The sequence below is a fragment of the Carassius gibelio genome, chromosome B7 (genome assembly GCF_023724105.1).
Source record: "Carassius gibelio isolate Cgi1373 ecotype wild population from Czech Republic chromosome B7, carGib1.2-hapl.c, whole genome shotgun sequence".
Lineage (NCBI taxonomy): Eukaryota > Metazoa > Chordata > Actinopteri > Cypriniformes > Cyprinidae > Carassius > Carassius gibelio.
In genome coordinates this window covers 20,495,119-20,511,260 of record NC_068402.1, presented here as the reverse complement: position 1 = coordinate 20,511,260, position 16,142 = coordinate 20,495,119, and the positions used below count along the sequence as shown (strand labels likewise).

Sequence of the window (16,142 nt, the reverse complement as noted above, 5' to 3'; positions counted from 1 at the left end):
CTATCAGCAGAAATCTTTGGATGATATTTGAGAATGAAGTGCTGTGTTAACACTAAATAGCTACTGATGACACAACCATGCTAGACCAGAAACACACTCAGTCAGAAAACACACTCCACAAGGCTGCTTGCCTTGCTGTACAACCAGGGCTGCAGCTGCCCATGCCTGCCATAACCCACAGGTGGCCCAGATAAAATGCGCTCGTCAGGAGGGCAGCCTTTGCTCTTGCGATTAGCCACAAGGAAGGGATTTTCACTAAAGCAGATTGGCTGGGAGTCCACAAGACATTCTTCTTCCTCTGTAGCTTCTTGTGGGACTCCTGGAGCTGGGAGGGGGTCCCATGTGTCAGCTGGGGGAGGTTTTGAAGCCGCTGAACTTGCGGCTGGGCAGACTGGAGATGAAGGGAGGGCAACAGGTTCTATGTGGTACATAGAGGCATGGACTTTCTCAAAACCCAGGGGGTCTACAGGGACGGCCGGCATGGCAGCCTCCATTGTGAAGAATGTAGCAAAGGAGGGAGAAAACTGAGGGATGAGAGAGAGAATATTTTCGACAGACAAAAGGGAGAGATAATGTGAGATGGAAACAAAGACAGATAAAAGAACAGCACAACTAATGATATACAAAAGGAGGAAGAAAATGTCATGGCATCACAAAAAGATTAGAACACAGCAAAAGGAAAAGCAAAGAAAGGAAAAGCAGTACAGAATGAAACAGATGGGTTTAGTGTGTCAGAGTTGGAAGAAATAACAGCCATGCTAAAGACATAATCATCTCCCAGTCACGACCATTCAGATGAGTGAAGAGCTAAATACAGCTATCCCATCATCCTCAGACATCTCACAGTAGACAGTCACTCAACCCAGAAGAACATCTGCATTCAGTCTGCCTTCATGTAGACTTTGCTTTTATATATATATATTTTTTTAATTTTAGTTTTCATAATTCTGTGCTTGCTTTTTAAATATATATTCTTTTAATATTATATTTTTATGTCTGGTTTAGTTTATGAAATGCAAGTACTTAAATGTATTTCATTTAGTTGCCAAAGCAACATTTCAATCTAATATTTCTACAATTTATCTCAGCTTTATTAAAATTATAAAAAAAAAATTTATTAGTTTTAGTTAACAATAACACTATACATTTTACTTTATTAGGGACTAGGGAGGTATTCATAGTTTAAAATGTTATTCGGCATTATGAACTACCGTGAATGCTTGCTTTAAACACAACCTGACAGAAACCATATCAAGTAGATTTTAGCAGTGCATGTAACAAACACTCACTAATGAGTCCTTACCACAAAACACAAACAATTCTTTAACTGTCATTAATATTAGAGATGCAATTTTATAAAGTGTTATGAAACAATACACCGGATTCTCATCACAGTAAAATACAAACAATCAATTCAGGTGCAATTAGTGGCACATTGTGATGCTAAATCTAATCTAAAAACTAATGGCCTCAAACTGATAAAAGCTTTATTCGCTGGCTCTTGTGCCGATAAAAGACACCGCTCTGATCTATAAATAGCCATGACTAAACTGTACTTCATATAACACAAAATCACGTGAGGGAGAAAACCTCTATCTAAGAGCCGTCCACCCCCTCTCCATTCCTCACTAGACTTCACTAACAGCTGCTAGTGCTATGTAGGTTGAACATATCTAGAAGAGAGACAGAGGCAAATGCTTACAAGGGACAAGGAATATATTTTAGTTTGTGAAAACAAGATATAAAGCTTAAATTACAACTGTTACATGATAAAACATTTACTGAACATCACTGAAGGCAATAAATTATTGTATGAGGGATGCTTGAGTGAAGTCAGAATAATACAGTTGATTGACTGAGTTAACTACTGACAATCAACATCCAACAACTAATGGCTTTAGCAATTATTACGGTAATCAAATCCTGAATAAAATGTAACCAGTTTCACACACACATACACACACACACAGGAAAGAAAAGAAGGAAAAACTAGTACGTCAAGGAGGTATGAGTGCTGAAGAAAGGACAGAGAAAAACCGAGTTGTAGAGTAACAGCAGTGATACACTCACAGTAAGATGACCGGAGCAGATTCCAAGCGGCTCGACTCTAGATAACTTAACTGTCAAGATCCTTCAAGGGTCCCTTCAACCTCAAAGGCCACACCCACCCATTAACTCATTCAGCCAATCAGCTCACAGCACACATTTTAAAATAACTTGAGCTACTGTCAGCTGTCGGCAAGCACCTCCCCCTCACTCCAGCTCAAGCACCAGCAAATACAATCTGTATTCTGTCAGAGGTATGACAGGAATGACATCCAACCCTGCTGCTGCGGAAGACTAAAGCCAGCAGCTGGACTGCTTCACCTTTGGCACTAGCAGTACAAGCAAACATATCGCTTGACCTGACAGAGTTTTTGAAGACCGATATGTTAAGCATTCAAAAGCAAGTAAGGAAACATTTCTGCAAGTTAGGTTTACTTACTCGATTAACTCTCTGTAGGCTAGTGGTAGGTAGAGCCGCCAGTGTCTTGTAGTCCAGTTTCAGTGGTCCAGTGCTCAAATTCTGTAGAGAGAGGGTTAGAAAGAGCATAATGAATATCACTGTTCACTGAAAGAACATGTTCAAAAATCTTCTAAACATGAATTAGATCTTTCATTAAGCATGAGGACACTGGTTCTTAAGAGCTTCTAGAGCTCAGAGGTTCAGATGTGACTCAGTGGTTCATGTTCAAGGTGACGGCAGGTCCTGTGTCTCGCTCCTGGAGCCCTAATGTGGGCTGTAAAGACAGGGAGGGCTTAAGGCCTCACCTCAGTTTCCTCCTCCAGCAAACGAGTTGCCTCCTCACGCTCCAAGCGCATGCGCTCCTTTACCGAAAGAGGGAAGGCAAGGAGGGGTGGGGGGATAACGTTTACCCAAACACACACACACACGACATCCATTGCACAGATGGGAATGAGGTTTAGGTGATGCAGAATCATGGATGAACAATAAAACCAGGGACCATGAAGAGGCAAGAACATATTTAATGAAGGAGATGAATGGAAAGAGCGGAAACAAAATGTGATGTTTGGAATGAGCAGCACCCAAGATCATTCAAGGAGGGTTTCGGGGATAAGAGGGGCATTAAGATAAGAGTAAGAGGGAAAGAAAAGCACAGATCCACAAACATTAGTTGCAGTTACAGGAAAGATTTGGAAGTGGTCGTCATTTTGATTCTTCTTCTTCTTATTATTTTTATTATTATATGTTAAAAGAAAGGCATTTAAAGGAGGAAATAACTCACCACTTTATCCATCTCCTCCCGTTCCCACTGGGACGTCTCTCTCACCATCTCAACCTCCTGCAGGAAAGGTCAGACAGACAGATGTTATTTTCCCATGCACTCCTCTGTTTTTCCTGCTCTGTGTGAAGCATAGAGCTCACCTTCTGCATGATGTCAATCTCTTCCGGACTCAGGTCTCTGTCGACTGATGAGATGCTCTCCATACTGTTCTTACGAACAATACCTGACGCAAACGGGTTTGCAATAACACCAGGCGATGCCTGAAAGAAATAGCAAATCAATATACAAAATATGAGTTAGTACATGCATGCATATTAGAATGATTTCTAAGGAATCAAGTGACACTGAAGACTGGAGTAATGGCTGCTGAATTCACAATACTACTGTTTTTACTGTAACTCCATCAAATAGTGCAGTCGTAGTAAATCCTAATTATTCCAGACTTCTGGCTGGTAGTGTCAATACATATTTTATTACATGTATAATAATTTAAGTCACAGTTGAACACCAGGGAAGATCTCATGTCTTTCTGAGCTGTATAACTAGGTCTTTACCTCGATGCCTGCAGCGTTTCTTGGATCAAAGCCATCACACACAAGCATGACCAGAGAGTCACCGGCAGCACGCAAGACCCTCACTGCTTCCGTGTGTGTCATACCCAGCAGACTGTTGTTGCCCACCTCAAGAATACGCATGCCTACTCGCAGTCGATCATCCCGTGCAGCTGCTCCGCTCGAGCTCACCTATAGCAAGGAGTAAGAGAAAAAAAATCAAGGACTTAAATGACTGATGTTGTGAGGAAGTAATGAAGTAGGTAACTAGACCAGTATTTTTTATGTTGTCAGAATCCTGCAGGGTTTGTGTGTTCTTATTTCATTGTATAGGTTACCTTGGAAATGAAGATTCCCTCATCTGTGGGGTCAAAGGGGTTGCCTGCATGGCCTTTAGCTCCGCCCCTGATGCTGATGCCCAGCTTTTCTCCAGGCTGCTTGTGAATGACAATCTCCTGCGAAATCAAGAGGGTATGTGAAGATGTTCTGGTCTCATTAAGTTGAGATTGAGATCATTACCTATCAAAAGTTTTTAGCTTAAAAAATTAGCCAAATATTTGTACAAGTGCCTTTCTCATTGCAGACCATTTTGGCAGATTTTTAGGAAAAGACCAAATGTGATATTTATTAGTGCAGGTTTTGCTTACACTTGTCCTCTGCTAGTCAGAGTGTGTCTACCTGCATGCCAGGGGGCGAGGGATCTCTGCGCACAAGCATGCGGATCTCCTGCTTGTTGGAGAGCAAGGCTCTGACAGCTTCCTGATGTGTGGCATGTCGGAGGTCGATGGTGTTCACCTCCAAGATTCGATCGCCCACACGAAGTCCACTCTGAGAGGCCAAGCCATTGGGGATGACCTACCCAGAAACAAAAAGGTCAGAACTCAATTCGGACAAAAGCGTCACAGAACACAAATCATGCCATTCATTTTTGACATAAACCTGCAACATCCAACCTCATTCATTTTACCTTTGAGATGAACACCCCTGGCTCATTAATTCCAAACGGGTGGCTGGCATGATCGCTACCCCCTACAATGCTCAGACCCAGGGGACCACCTGCTTTGATCAGCGTCACTTCCTGTCCAGACAGGAAATTCAGATGTATGAAAAAAGGAGCACAGATTTTGCAGTAGATATACATATATATTATTTTAGAATGTTGGGGTTGGTAAGATATTTTTTTTTTTTTGTAATGAAAACTATCCTGTTTACCAAGGCTGCATTTAATTAAAAATACAGCAAAAACACAACAGCAATGTTGTGAACTATTACTATAATAAATACGAAAGATAAATAATCTTTGAAATTAACCAATAATTATAAATGTGATTTTTATTTTTAAATTAACATTACTATTTAAAATTACTATTTTTTAATGAAAAGAAGTATCTCATGTTCACCAAGGTTGCTTAAAATTACAATGATAAAAACAAAACATTTCTTATTATTATTAATGTTACAGCCTGCTTAAGTGCTGTTTAATATTTTATTATTATGCTATTCTTAATCTTCATTTTTCTGTGGAAACTGTGGCAGTGTTCAGGATTTTTTGATGAAGACAACGCTAAATAAACAGCATTTATTTTAAACGCTTTTGTAGTATGAAATGTCTTTACTGTCACTTTTGATTCATTTTAATGTAGCCTAGCCGACTAAAAGTATTAATTTTCTTAAAATATATATGTATCTGTGTACTATGTATATATATATATATATATATATATATATATATATATATATATATATATATATATATATATATATATATATATATATATATATATATATATCTTACTGACCCCAAGCTTTAGAATGGTAATGGTAAATACAGTTAAACTGAATGTTCAGTTATCTGAAACGGAGATGCATCTTCTAGGCAAATGTACACAACTACATGAAGTGGGCATGAATAAAAAGGGAACATTAATTAAATGCAAAAGCAATAGAGTAAATTTTAAAAGCCCAAATCACAATCCTAACACAATAAATCCACTACGCAATGTTCATACCGTGCACCATTTTCTCTTTTGAATGAGGCATTAAAACAGCAAGATGAAGCTGTTATGAGATTAAACTAGTTACTAATAATATTTCTACTAATATTTCCTCAAATGGGGAGAAAAACACACACTCTCTCTCTGAAAGTTCAACGTCATAGCCTTGTGTCATAGCCCAGCTCTCACCTCAATGGGGTATTCATCCTCCATGGGGCAGTTGAGATGGTTTCCAAGGTGCTCATCTCCTTCCTCTTGCTCAGGTGAGTCAGACGGCTCTGGAGGAGGGGGCGAATGAGGTCGAGTTCGAGGGGAGGCGCCCCCTGCACTGGCCTGGTCCCGTTCAACCAGGAGGGTGATGGTGGGGGAGGTGCCGGTAAGCAGCGCTACTGCCTGGTCATGTCTGGCCTCTGTCATGTCTACACCATTGATCTGGAGCAACAGCCAAACACCAGAGGATCAGAGAGGGCCTCATGCTGAGCTTGTTACGTCTTATTGGCTCTTTAATTACTACAGGCAGCATTTCTTTTAGCTGGGTTTTCAAGAAACATTAGTCCAGGTGTTAGTTGAGTGAAATACTGTATGTTCATGTTCAGGACTGATCTGGATCATCTTGTGACAGCCAATGTGGAGCTCTCTCATGCATTCAAAGAGAATGTGATTTCCACTTCCCTTACATATACTTGGTTTTGAAAACCTGGGTTCTCAGTGAAAATCATGCATCAAATCAAAATGTTGAGACACATTTGACCAGGGAAGTGAAAAGAAAGGGGAATGAGCCACAGAAGAAAGAGGAAATGCTGGAGATGCTTTAGGTAGCAAGATCATGTGTTGTGTGTTAGAGAGAGTATAAAAAAAGCAGCTTCAAGAAAACCATGACCAAACTTGACTACAGCTTGTCATATTTCAATGAATACCAGATATATCTCATATACTTTGATTAGCGGACCTTGCATTCACATAAAGTGAGCTTAGTCCAGGAGAAACTACTGTTATAATGGTAACATGCACTTTAAAAGTTTGATTACAGATGTACTAAAGAAATAAAATACCTTTTAAAAATGCCATGCAAATACTTTAGTCTCACTGAAATAGTATCAGTCTGGTTTTTGGTAAGGCAGACAAACAGATCTGTAGCATCTTGACATTAAAGTTACTCAAAGTACAAAAGGCCTCAGGATTGAGCGGACATGCAACCTGCTTTTAATTCCATTAATAAGCATCAACTCCAGTATAAATTTGTATATAAAAGTACTACTGATTCATCACATTACTATCCTTTAACTATGGATCTTTAAACACTAGTCTTTAATTATGATCTGGGTCATGTCTTGACACCACATGCTGTGTTGAAACTGTGGCCTAATGCTGCTGCAGTTTCGTGCACTTTCACAAAGACTGTACAATATTTGAGATTCTTTGTAAAGCCAAGGGATGTGGCCTAACCTGTCCTGCTTCCCATGTAAGGGAAGACTACTCTTGTTTTCTGGTTACTTTGTTTAGCAGCTGGTGACAAACAAACAGAGGTCAGCGCTGACCATTCAGTACCGGCGCTTACCACAGGGTGACAGAAGGGCCGCTGCTAGGGTAACGCATGCAGCTACCGTGACAGCAGAACAAGTCAAAAACCTCCCATCACCACACCCCACACCAAGCAGGAAAGAAGTGTGTTAGTGAAACACATGCAAGGACAGAGGGAGAAGCAGCACAATCTCAACATAAAGAGAGGGCTCAAGGGAGAATTATAATTGTTATAATGCTGAGTCGCAATACAGGCAAAGTGACTAAGAGTTCACAATTACACACGGACATCATTTCATTGTGTAAAGCAGAGAGGTTATAGTGTACAGCACAGTAAAACAGCAGAAGACTGGGCTAAAACTAACTCAGACTAACTCACCCATGCAGTGAGCTGAGCTGGTTATTATTAGTAGTAGTACGTTTCTCACAAAGTATAGTGACTATTTAGATCTAATACCCAGGAACCAAACATTTTTTAGACCCATAAATGTAGATGTTGTCATTTACAAAATAAAGTCAAATGGGTTTGGGTGTGAGTAAGACACAACATGATATAATGTATAATGAAGGAGAATAGTGACTTTCAAGCTTCAAAAGTTATGTGTGCTACATTTAAAACCATACAGTAGTATTGTGTGAAAAACATGGAACAAATTCTGACACTTTCTTTTTTTAAACTGAGTTAATTTTAACATTTACTATTTTTTGAGTGAACTATCCTTTTAAACCTTGATTAAACTGATAAGCTACATTAACTAGAGAGACGGATGAACTCACTGATATGACCCTGTCTCCCACGTGCAGGATATTGTCTCTGTGAGCAGCTCCTCCTTCAGCAATACGAGAGATGAAGATTCCCTGAGAGAAAAGCACAGCCAATGATAATCTCACCTCTCAATTTTCCCCAAAATACAGTAAAAAGCGCCATTGTAAAATACACAAAGAAACATTTACAAAGAAGTGATTGTTTTTTGATGATTTAGAGCTACCACTCTTGGCAAGAAACAAATAAAAAACAGAAAAAGTGAATACAGTAAAAAGTAGACAACTAAACTTAATAAAACAACAAAAGAAAAAAGCTTTTGAAAGTTTATACAAACTAAATCAAGTCTCATCTGATTAACACTCTTTTCACAAGAACCAAAAGAAAAGTAAAGAGTCCTAGGGGAGTTTGACGAAGAATTAAAAACCGGTAACACACGTGTAGTAACACAATGCTAGTATCTCTTGCAGTGACTGGTTCAGTGCTCAGTGCTCCTGTACAGCTGTTGAGAGCTGGTCAGTCTGCTGGTGTAACATGCTGCAATGCCTCGAGCCTCTAGAGCAGAAATGATCCCGCTGACCTTAGCTTAAAAATTACCTGGCATGCTTTTAGTGGTTTATTATATGGGCTTATGTACAACTCTAAAGATGTAATTCAGACCATGCAGTATTAAAAGAACCAACTATTGATGACCTTAAAGGCCACTTGATTCTAAATCTCAACAGTTTAACAGAGTCTGCAAACGGTCAGCACTTTCACAGTACGTTTTCTAAAACTGGGATCAGAACGTTTCATGCTGAAGACACAAAGCAGCAAACAGACCAGCAGACAGTGAGATCTACTTGTTAGTAAAAACAAGCACAAATGTCAAGCAGAAGGACAAAAACAGGACTTACAATTACTCAGCACAGAGTGCGTGCATGTGCTAATGTGTGACCGTGTCTCCTTCGTGAAAGTGGTGCAAAAATGTGGCCATGTCAGAAAGATAGAGGGCAGTATGATGTGTGTCTGCAGTGGAGATCCAAAAATACTTCATCCCCTGCCATCCGATAATCTACTGGCCCTATCAGGTGTCAGTCCCTGTAATTCTAATCATTGCCATCTCGGTCAGCCATCCTAGAGGTGCTGAGAAGCATCATGCAGAAGCTCACGCAGTCCATACGCTTCTGCTAAACATGTTAAACATACGGAGAGAGCGGATGACATCCTGACGTCTGTAAACCACACTGCACAACCTGACACCGACACAATGAACACACCATAAAATATTCACAACAAGGCAAGACACGAGTGTAAATGCAAGAGCGTCTTGTGTTTACCGTGTCTCCTACTCGGTACGGGGTCGACCCTTTCCCTCCAGCAATGCTGAACCCTAAACCTTTATCGTTTCGGATCAGACAAGTGGCTAGTTTCAGCATCGGTCCAGCGCTGACAGCAGGAGAGGCAGGGTCCAGGAGGAAAGGCACCCCACTGGACCGTCTCTCCCGGGGGAAATAATCATCTTCTGGTCTCAGTGGCGTGGTGGTGATGGCATTCTCCGGTTCAACCATGCGTTCTCGCAGAACAGTCATAACCACGGCCGTCCCTGAATTGCGCAGGGCCTCGACGGCTGTGTGATGCTCTGCTCCGTGCAGGTCTACTCCGTTCACCTGAGAGCAGACGAATGCAATGATAGAGGATTTAAGGCAGTGTGAATGACTGGTTCTGAATGGGACAGCTCTAAAGAGAAAATGAAAACAGAAGTTCACCTCAAGAAGTTTGTCTCCCACTTTGACCCCAGCACGAGCTGCAGGGCCTTCTTCTGATACTCTAGAGATGAAAATACCCTGAAAAGGACATACAGTACATTAAAACAAACCACATTTACTGAACCTCATCTATTGCTTGAAAGCTCATTGAAATGTACCTCATCATCGCCCTTATAGGGTGTAGATCCTTTCCCCCCTGCTATGCTGATGCCCAACCCACCGGTCTGCCTCAGGATAGTCAGGGTCAGCTACAGATGAAGCAGAGAGATCAGAAATTCACAGACAAATGCAGAATGAAATACTTCAAAACGTTTGCTATGATATGCGTGTCTTGACTCACAAAACAAAAAACTAAACTAAAAAGTGTTTTCATGCAGTGCATGCTTGTTTAGAAAGTATTTATAATATGAACGACTGCATCTCTGTTCAGACAGATCAAATAGATTGTCCCAACCAGCCTTCTTTCCTTGATGTTCACAATGTGTTCATTTACATACATTAAAAAATGAGCTCTAATTTATGGATTATTGGACAAGCTTTTCATATTCAGACATGCATTTAAACACCAAGCTGAAGGAGAACACAGAAGCCCAACACCTCTGTTGATAAGATGAGTACCTGATGTTTCCAAGCTGGGTCAGCCTGACTGCTTTTGTCTATTTACTGAAGCAGTTTGGGAATGTGACAGATTTAAGTAGTTTACACAAATCTTTTCAATCTTTGGAGTGGAAAATTCAACACTAGAGTATTATAAAAAGAACTGGTGTGGACTGTACATGATGCACACAGTTAAAGCAGGATTCAGGAATACGCCAGACGATAAAGATTTTGTAAATGGTTACAGAGAAAAACTGGGCAACATAGACTTAACTGAAAAAGAGTCTTTGCCCACAAAATATTATGCGGTTTTAAAATCTGCAAGCTGTCTCTGACTTTTTGCAGCTACAATGGATGTTCCCAGACTGTAAATCAGGGCAAATATAGAAAAATCTAGGTAAATGTAGTGTATTGTATTCCAGCCTTTACTCACACTGGACAGTTTATATGTACAGACACCATAAAGTCTATACATAATGTACGTTGATCTATTCTATACAGAAAGTTTGTTTACATGAACATCTTTAATGTTCAATGGGTTCTGCATGTAAAAAAAAAAATAAACAATTTCATTATTAGACTAATGTGATGAAAGAGACGGTCCAGTAAAATTTTGTTTTAACGTTTTTGGATTCTGTGCTCAACAGCATTTAAGAACAAGAACAGCATTTATTTGAATCAGTAAGTTTACGGTTACTTTTTAAGTTTAATGCATCCTAGTCTTACTGAATTCAAACCATAGGGTATATAAAATTATTACAACCAAGAACAATGTTGCTCCAAGAATCAGGGAAAAACATTTGATTGAGTAAATTTCAACTAAATTAAGAGTATGTTTAATATTTTTCATATATAACATTTGATCAAATAGTCAAAAGTCTGAAGAATCAAGGAGAGGAGGCCAGCACTGCTGGGACAGGACACCAAGGATCTGTTTGATTAATGCAGACTGTATGAAGAACACATGCTCAAGATTGAACATCACCCGTCTCAAAACTTGCATTGATTCAAGTTTTGCAGATTAATGGCAGAAGACTCCACATCTAGTTCAATGCTACTGAACATTGTACTGTAACACATTCATGGTCTAAATAAAGGAGACCTAAGCCAATTCAATTCATAGTTATTTGTCCTTTTTTTTAATAAATGACATCAAGAGAAACAGAAACATTTTTTAAAAACTAATAACTGTTCAATTGAGGACAATTTAATCTTAAACCACTTTACATTTGTACTGACTGATTAAGTGATGGCACACATCACCAAACAATCACACCGTGACAAACCCAATAGTCACAAAATGAATGGGAGGGTGGTGAACTTTTTTGTGTGATGGACTAGATGTGGTTGATTCTACAACAGCAGCCATGCAAAGTGAGTGGGTAGATGGAAAAACACAAAACTTAAGTGAAGAAAAGAGAACAATGTTCTTGGACAATGAAATCTCTGGAGACATACAGCCCATTGTTTGTCTAATATAAATAAATGCTCAGCTTCAGGCATATTAAACAAAGTGCAAAGTAATGAACTTATGTGGTCTAATGCTATGGCTGATGGTCACTTATCTTACATTGGCACTGGCTCAGGAATTAATTAATTAAAGGAACAGAACTAGCCATTCATTAAAATACAAAAAAAAAAAAAAAAACTACAAAAGAACATTTATGACATGGATTAGTGTATTCAAATGTTTGAAAATGACTGACTTATTGCCTTATTGTGATATATCAGAGAGGGTATCAACACTATGTTGAAATTAGTTGCATGACTGACAATATGGAAGTATTTACATATTTTTATGAAAAAGAAACAAACAATAATTTGGTGGGTTTTGGTTGTGGAGAACCACAAATCTCACTCCATCTGATTTACTTACAATGACTGGTGTTTGGGGAACCTGGAACATCAGTCACATTTATGGCATATATTTTTACATGGCAAGTAACAAAATGTTAATTATTTCATTACGGAACTACAAACAACTTCTTGTGTGATTATTGTTCATTACAACCAGACAAAACAGAGACATTTGTAATATGATGCAGCCAAAAATAAATACAAGTTTCCACTATGTGCTCCTTGCTCCTAGGTGGCAGAACCTGACAGTGGGGTAGGCGGTGGAAAAGAGGAAAGAAATGAAAAACAAGAAAAAACGCTAGCAGACAGTAATAGAACCTAGTTTGGAGACAACATGGTAATGGAAACACAATGTTTCTTTAAAACTTAAGGGTAATTATTAAGATGAAAGATATATACTTTATGACATGCTTTCAATAACCACAGAAAACGCCTTGGTCAATAGACTTACATTGTAACTTCATTACTGCAAAAGCTTGACTTTATTTTTTGAAGTACTCAACCCTGAATATCTTCATCTAACAGCTGCACCATGACCATCTTCTTCTCCAAACACTAAGATCTATTACAGCTGTGACTTAGAAGTAAATGTTAGTCAGCAATTTCCCTGGCCATTCGGTATGGATTAATGAAGGAATTTTGTGATGGGTCGTGACTCCCTGAACTGCTGTGAACGATGAGTGAGTAATGAATGAATGATCAAAAGAGGGAGAGAGCGAGGAAGAGAGCGGGAGTTTGGGCGGAAAGAGAGTAGGTACAGACCTCTTCCTCCTCAATTCGAGCAGGCTCAATCAGCAGATTATTGACTTGATCAAATGACACCCCCTGTTAGGACAGGAACCAGCGAGAGGGCATGCAGATTAGTCAGGCCAAAAAAAAAAAACAGAGGTTGTATGACTGGAAATTAAAATAAATCGAACAAACATTCACACAGGTGACTGAATGACAGACACACAGCCACAGTTAGACAGGGCGCTTCCAAAACCACCACATATACAGCACACAACACTGCCATACACACTGAAAGAGCTTTCAAACAACAGCACAGCTCAGTTCTCAGACTCATCAAATAAAACGGGACACAATTATCTGGAAGAGCTTGCTATTCATACAGTATCTGTACAAAAACAGAACATTGCAATTCTGAATAAAAGTAATTTTACAGTCACATCAAACTTTACGAATGAAGTCTATAATGTTTAGCAATTTTAGCAATTTAATAAGACATGACAGGGAAATCAAAACAGCCCAACTGTCTGGATTAAGCAACCCAAGTTACAGGTCGTCAATATTAACCTCAGACAAATCACTAGCGTGTCAATGCTATAAAACGCAGATATAAAGCAATTACCAACATGCACACAAATGTCAATATTAACAAAGGAACAGCAATTTACTTTTTTTCAAACTGAAAACATGCACACAGAAGTCCTGAACAAGCATTCCTCAGCCACTCATGGAGACCACACACACACACACGCACACACACACACGCACACACACACACACACACACACACACACACACACACACACACACACACACACACACACACACACACACACGCACACCTTCCTGACCACATTCAAAATATTTTAAACAAGATATATATATAAATCTTGGCTTCAAAGATTAATTTTAAATATGTATAGCTGAATTAAATCATATTTCAGAACTCAATGAATGATTGCAAAGCATTATGTTGCATGTTTGTAGGAAATAAATTCTCATTTCAGTGGTTGTTACTGTAAAAAACCTAAAGGATTCATGCTATTTTCTGGTTACAGTATGCATTTTAAAGACCAATGAGAGTCCTCATATTTCTACACAATAAAAATTATATATATATATAAAAAAAACATGGTGGAATTGTTCATTGATGTGAGATCAGGTATAATTTAAAATGATCAGCACACAGACAGCTGTGGAAAAGGTGGGCAAAGAGGGCAGTGTGCACTGATTTCCCCAGGTAACAGAGACAGCAAATGATGATGAGAAGCAAGAGCAGTGCTCAATGGGGTGGAGCCAAGCTGTGGAGGAGGAGCTAAACATAGCCAGAGAGTGGGGCAAAACAAGGAGAAACTTTTTCATTTGAGGTTCTGTCCTTTCAATCAGACCAAAGGCGGAGGTCATCTTAAAACAAGCATTTATCAAACAGACAAAAAATTTGCATGCTGCCAATATTCATTCCAATGACACGATGGTTCTGAAACAATGAATGAATCTGAATGAACAAAAATCGTCACAGAGGGGTCAAAAAGTGTGAGACAACAAACTAAAACAAAAGTGAGACGAACCAAAAGAAATTCTAAAATTTTCTGTACAATACTGTTCCAAAGGTTAAAAGTCAGTAAGAATTAATGTGTCTTTTGATCAATAAAGACGAAGAGACTAGTCGAATAATATCTGAAAGATCATGTGACAGTGATGACTGGAGTAATGGCCATCACAGGAATAAATGTACAATTTAAAATATTACTGTAATTTTAAAATTGTTATTTTAAATTGCAATAACATTTCACAAAAATTGTGTTTTTAGTGTGTTTTTGTACAAATAAATCCAGCTTCAGTGAGCCTTTTACTAACCTTAAACTTTTGAACAATGTTATAACGTACATTTTTTGCTGATAATATAATTTTGCAATTAAAAATTGTAATTAAATTTGAAAAATGTAAAACGGACAGATTTACACAAGGGGTCTCAAACTTTTAGCACTGTATTTTGTATATCTTAGACTGAAAAAATTCCACACTCTGCACTAAGATGTATGAACATGATTATTAAATAACTCCACTTAAACCCTCAGACAATATAAATTGATTTCAGCAACTTTTAATGAAGAAACTAGGATTTCCCACACCACTGCTACTAGAAGTGAGCCCTTCTTACCTTCACTGGCTGCAGGGACGAGTTCATCTGACTCAGCCTGCTGTCTTCTAACTCAGCTGCTTCTAGTCTTTGTTGAAAAGGGGTGTTGACTGTTACTCCTCCCTCGTCCTCCTCATCTTCCTCCTCCTCCTCACCATCCCTCTCGTCCTCAGGGGTGTGAGCAGTAGGTGAGAGGCCGTCATGACTGAAGCCTTGCAGCAGAGCAGCAACAGTCTCTGGTTTGGGCAGCTTTGTGATCTTGAAGTGCTTTTTGTAGTGTGGTGTGTCTTTACGTATGAGCCGCTGTTTCTCTGCAGGAAAAGATGGTGTTCGAGGGTCCTCATCGCTCCTTTCAGCATCTTCATCATCCTCTTCATTCTCATCTTCTTCCTCCTCATCACCGCCGCGGATGATGGGGTCTTCAGCAAAGTGCACAGTAGGCTGCGAAGGCAAGAAAACGGTTTCTTGGATTACCAATGTAGCGACTGAATCATTACGGCTCAGAATCGGGGGACCAAAACCAAAACATTATCTTTACAGTAGCTTGCACTTGTACATTAGAGGTCACAGTTACATTCAGGATGTGCTGAACATACTTCATACATACCTCAGTATACTCCACCTCCATCTCATCCAGCTCCTCCTCCTCTTGACCCTGACCATCATTAATCTCCACACCTGTACTGTGTACACCCCGCTTCTCATCCTGAGAATTGGCAGAGGCGGTGCTACTGGATGCCTGAGAATCATGACTTTGATTGGACAGCCCACTCAACCGTTTTTCCTGTGAAAAAAAAAAAAAATACTGAGCAGTTCGTATTTAACAATTAAATAATAATCACATATACTTATAATATACACACAACATTATATATATATATATATATATATATATATATATATATATATATATATATATATATATATATATATATATATATATATATATATATAT

At 39.0% G+C, this 16,142-nt stretch overlaps 1 protein-coding gene across 24 annotated transcripts in view; it reads right to left on the bottom strand.

Moving 5' to 3' along the window:
- The window catches only part of scrib (scribble planar cell polarity protein), an 82,290-nt gene that overhangs the window by 19,135 nt on the left and 47,013 nt on the right, over positions 1–16,142 (bottom strand). For 15 of the 24 annotated variants that reach the window (XM_052560264.1, XM_052560268.1, XM_052560262.1 and 12 more), the window contains 17 exons: positions 15,795–15,971; positions 15,209–15,628; positions 13,081–13,143; positions 10,023–10,112; positions 9,865–9,942; positions 9,436–9,765; positions 8,131–8,211; positions 6,022–6,264; positions 4,806–4,916; positions 4,517–4,693; positions 4,177–4,293; positions 3,842–4,030; positions 3,428–3,547; positions 3,288–3,344; positions 2,812–2,868; positions 2,486–2,566; positions 132–524 (listed from right to left, as the gene is read on the bottom strand). In XM_052560264.1, the coding sequence (XP_052416224.1) occupies positions 132–524; positions 2,486–2,566; positions 2,812–2,868; positions 3,288–3,344; positions 3,428–3,547; positions 3,842–4,030; positions 4,177–4,293; positions 4,517–4,693; positions 4,806–4,916; positions 6,022–6,264; positions 8,131–8,211; positions 9,436–9,765; positions 9,865–9,942; positions 10,023–10,112; positions 13,081–13,143; positions 15,209–15,628; positions 15,795–15,971 (2,784 nt within the window). The remainder of the gene's footprint in view (positions 1–131; positions 525–2,485; positions 2,567–2,811; positions 2,869–3,287; positions 3,345–3,427; positions 3,548–3,841; positions 4,031–4,176; positions 4,294–4,516; positions 4,694–4,805; positions 4,917–6,021; positions 6,265–8,130; positions 8,212–9,435; positions 9,766–9,864; positions 9,943–10,022; positions 10,113–13,080; positions 13,144–15,208; positions 15,629–15,794; positions 15,972–16,142) is intronic. The other 9 variants (XM_052560271.1, XM_052560272.1, XM_052560275.1 and 6 more) reach the window with 5 other exon arrangements.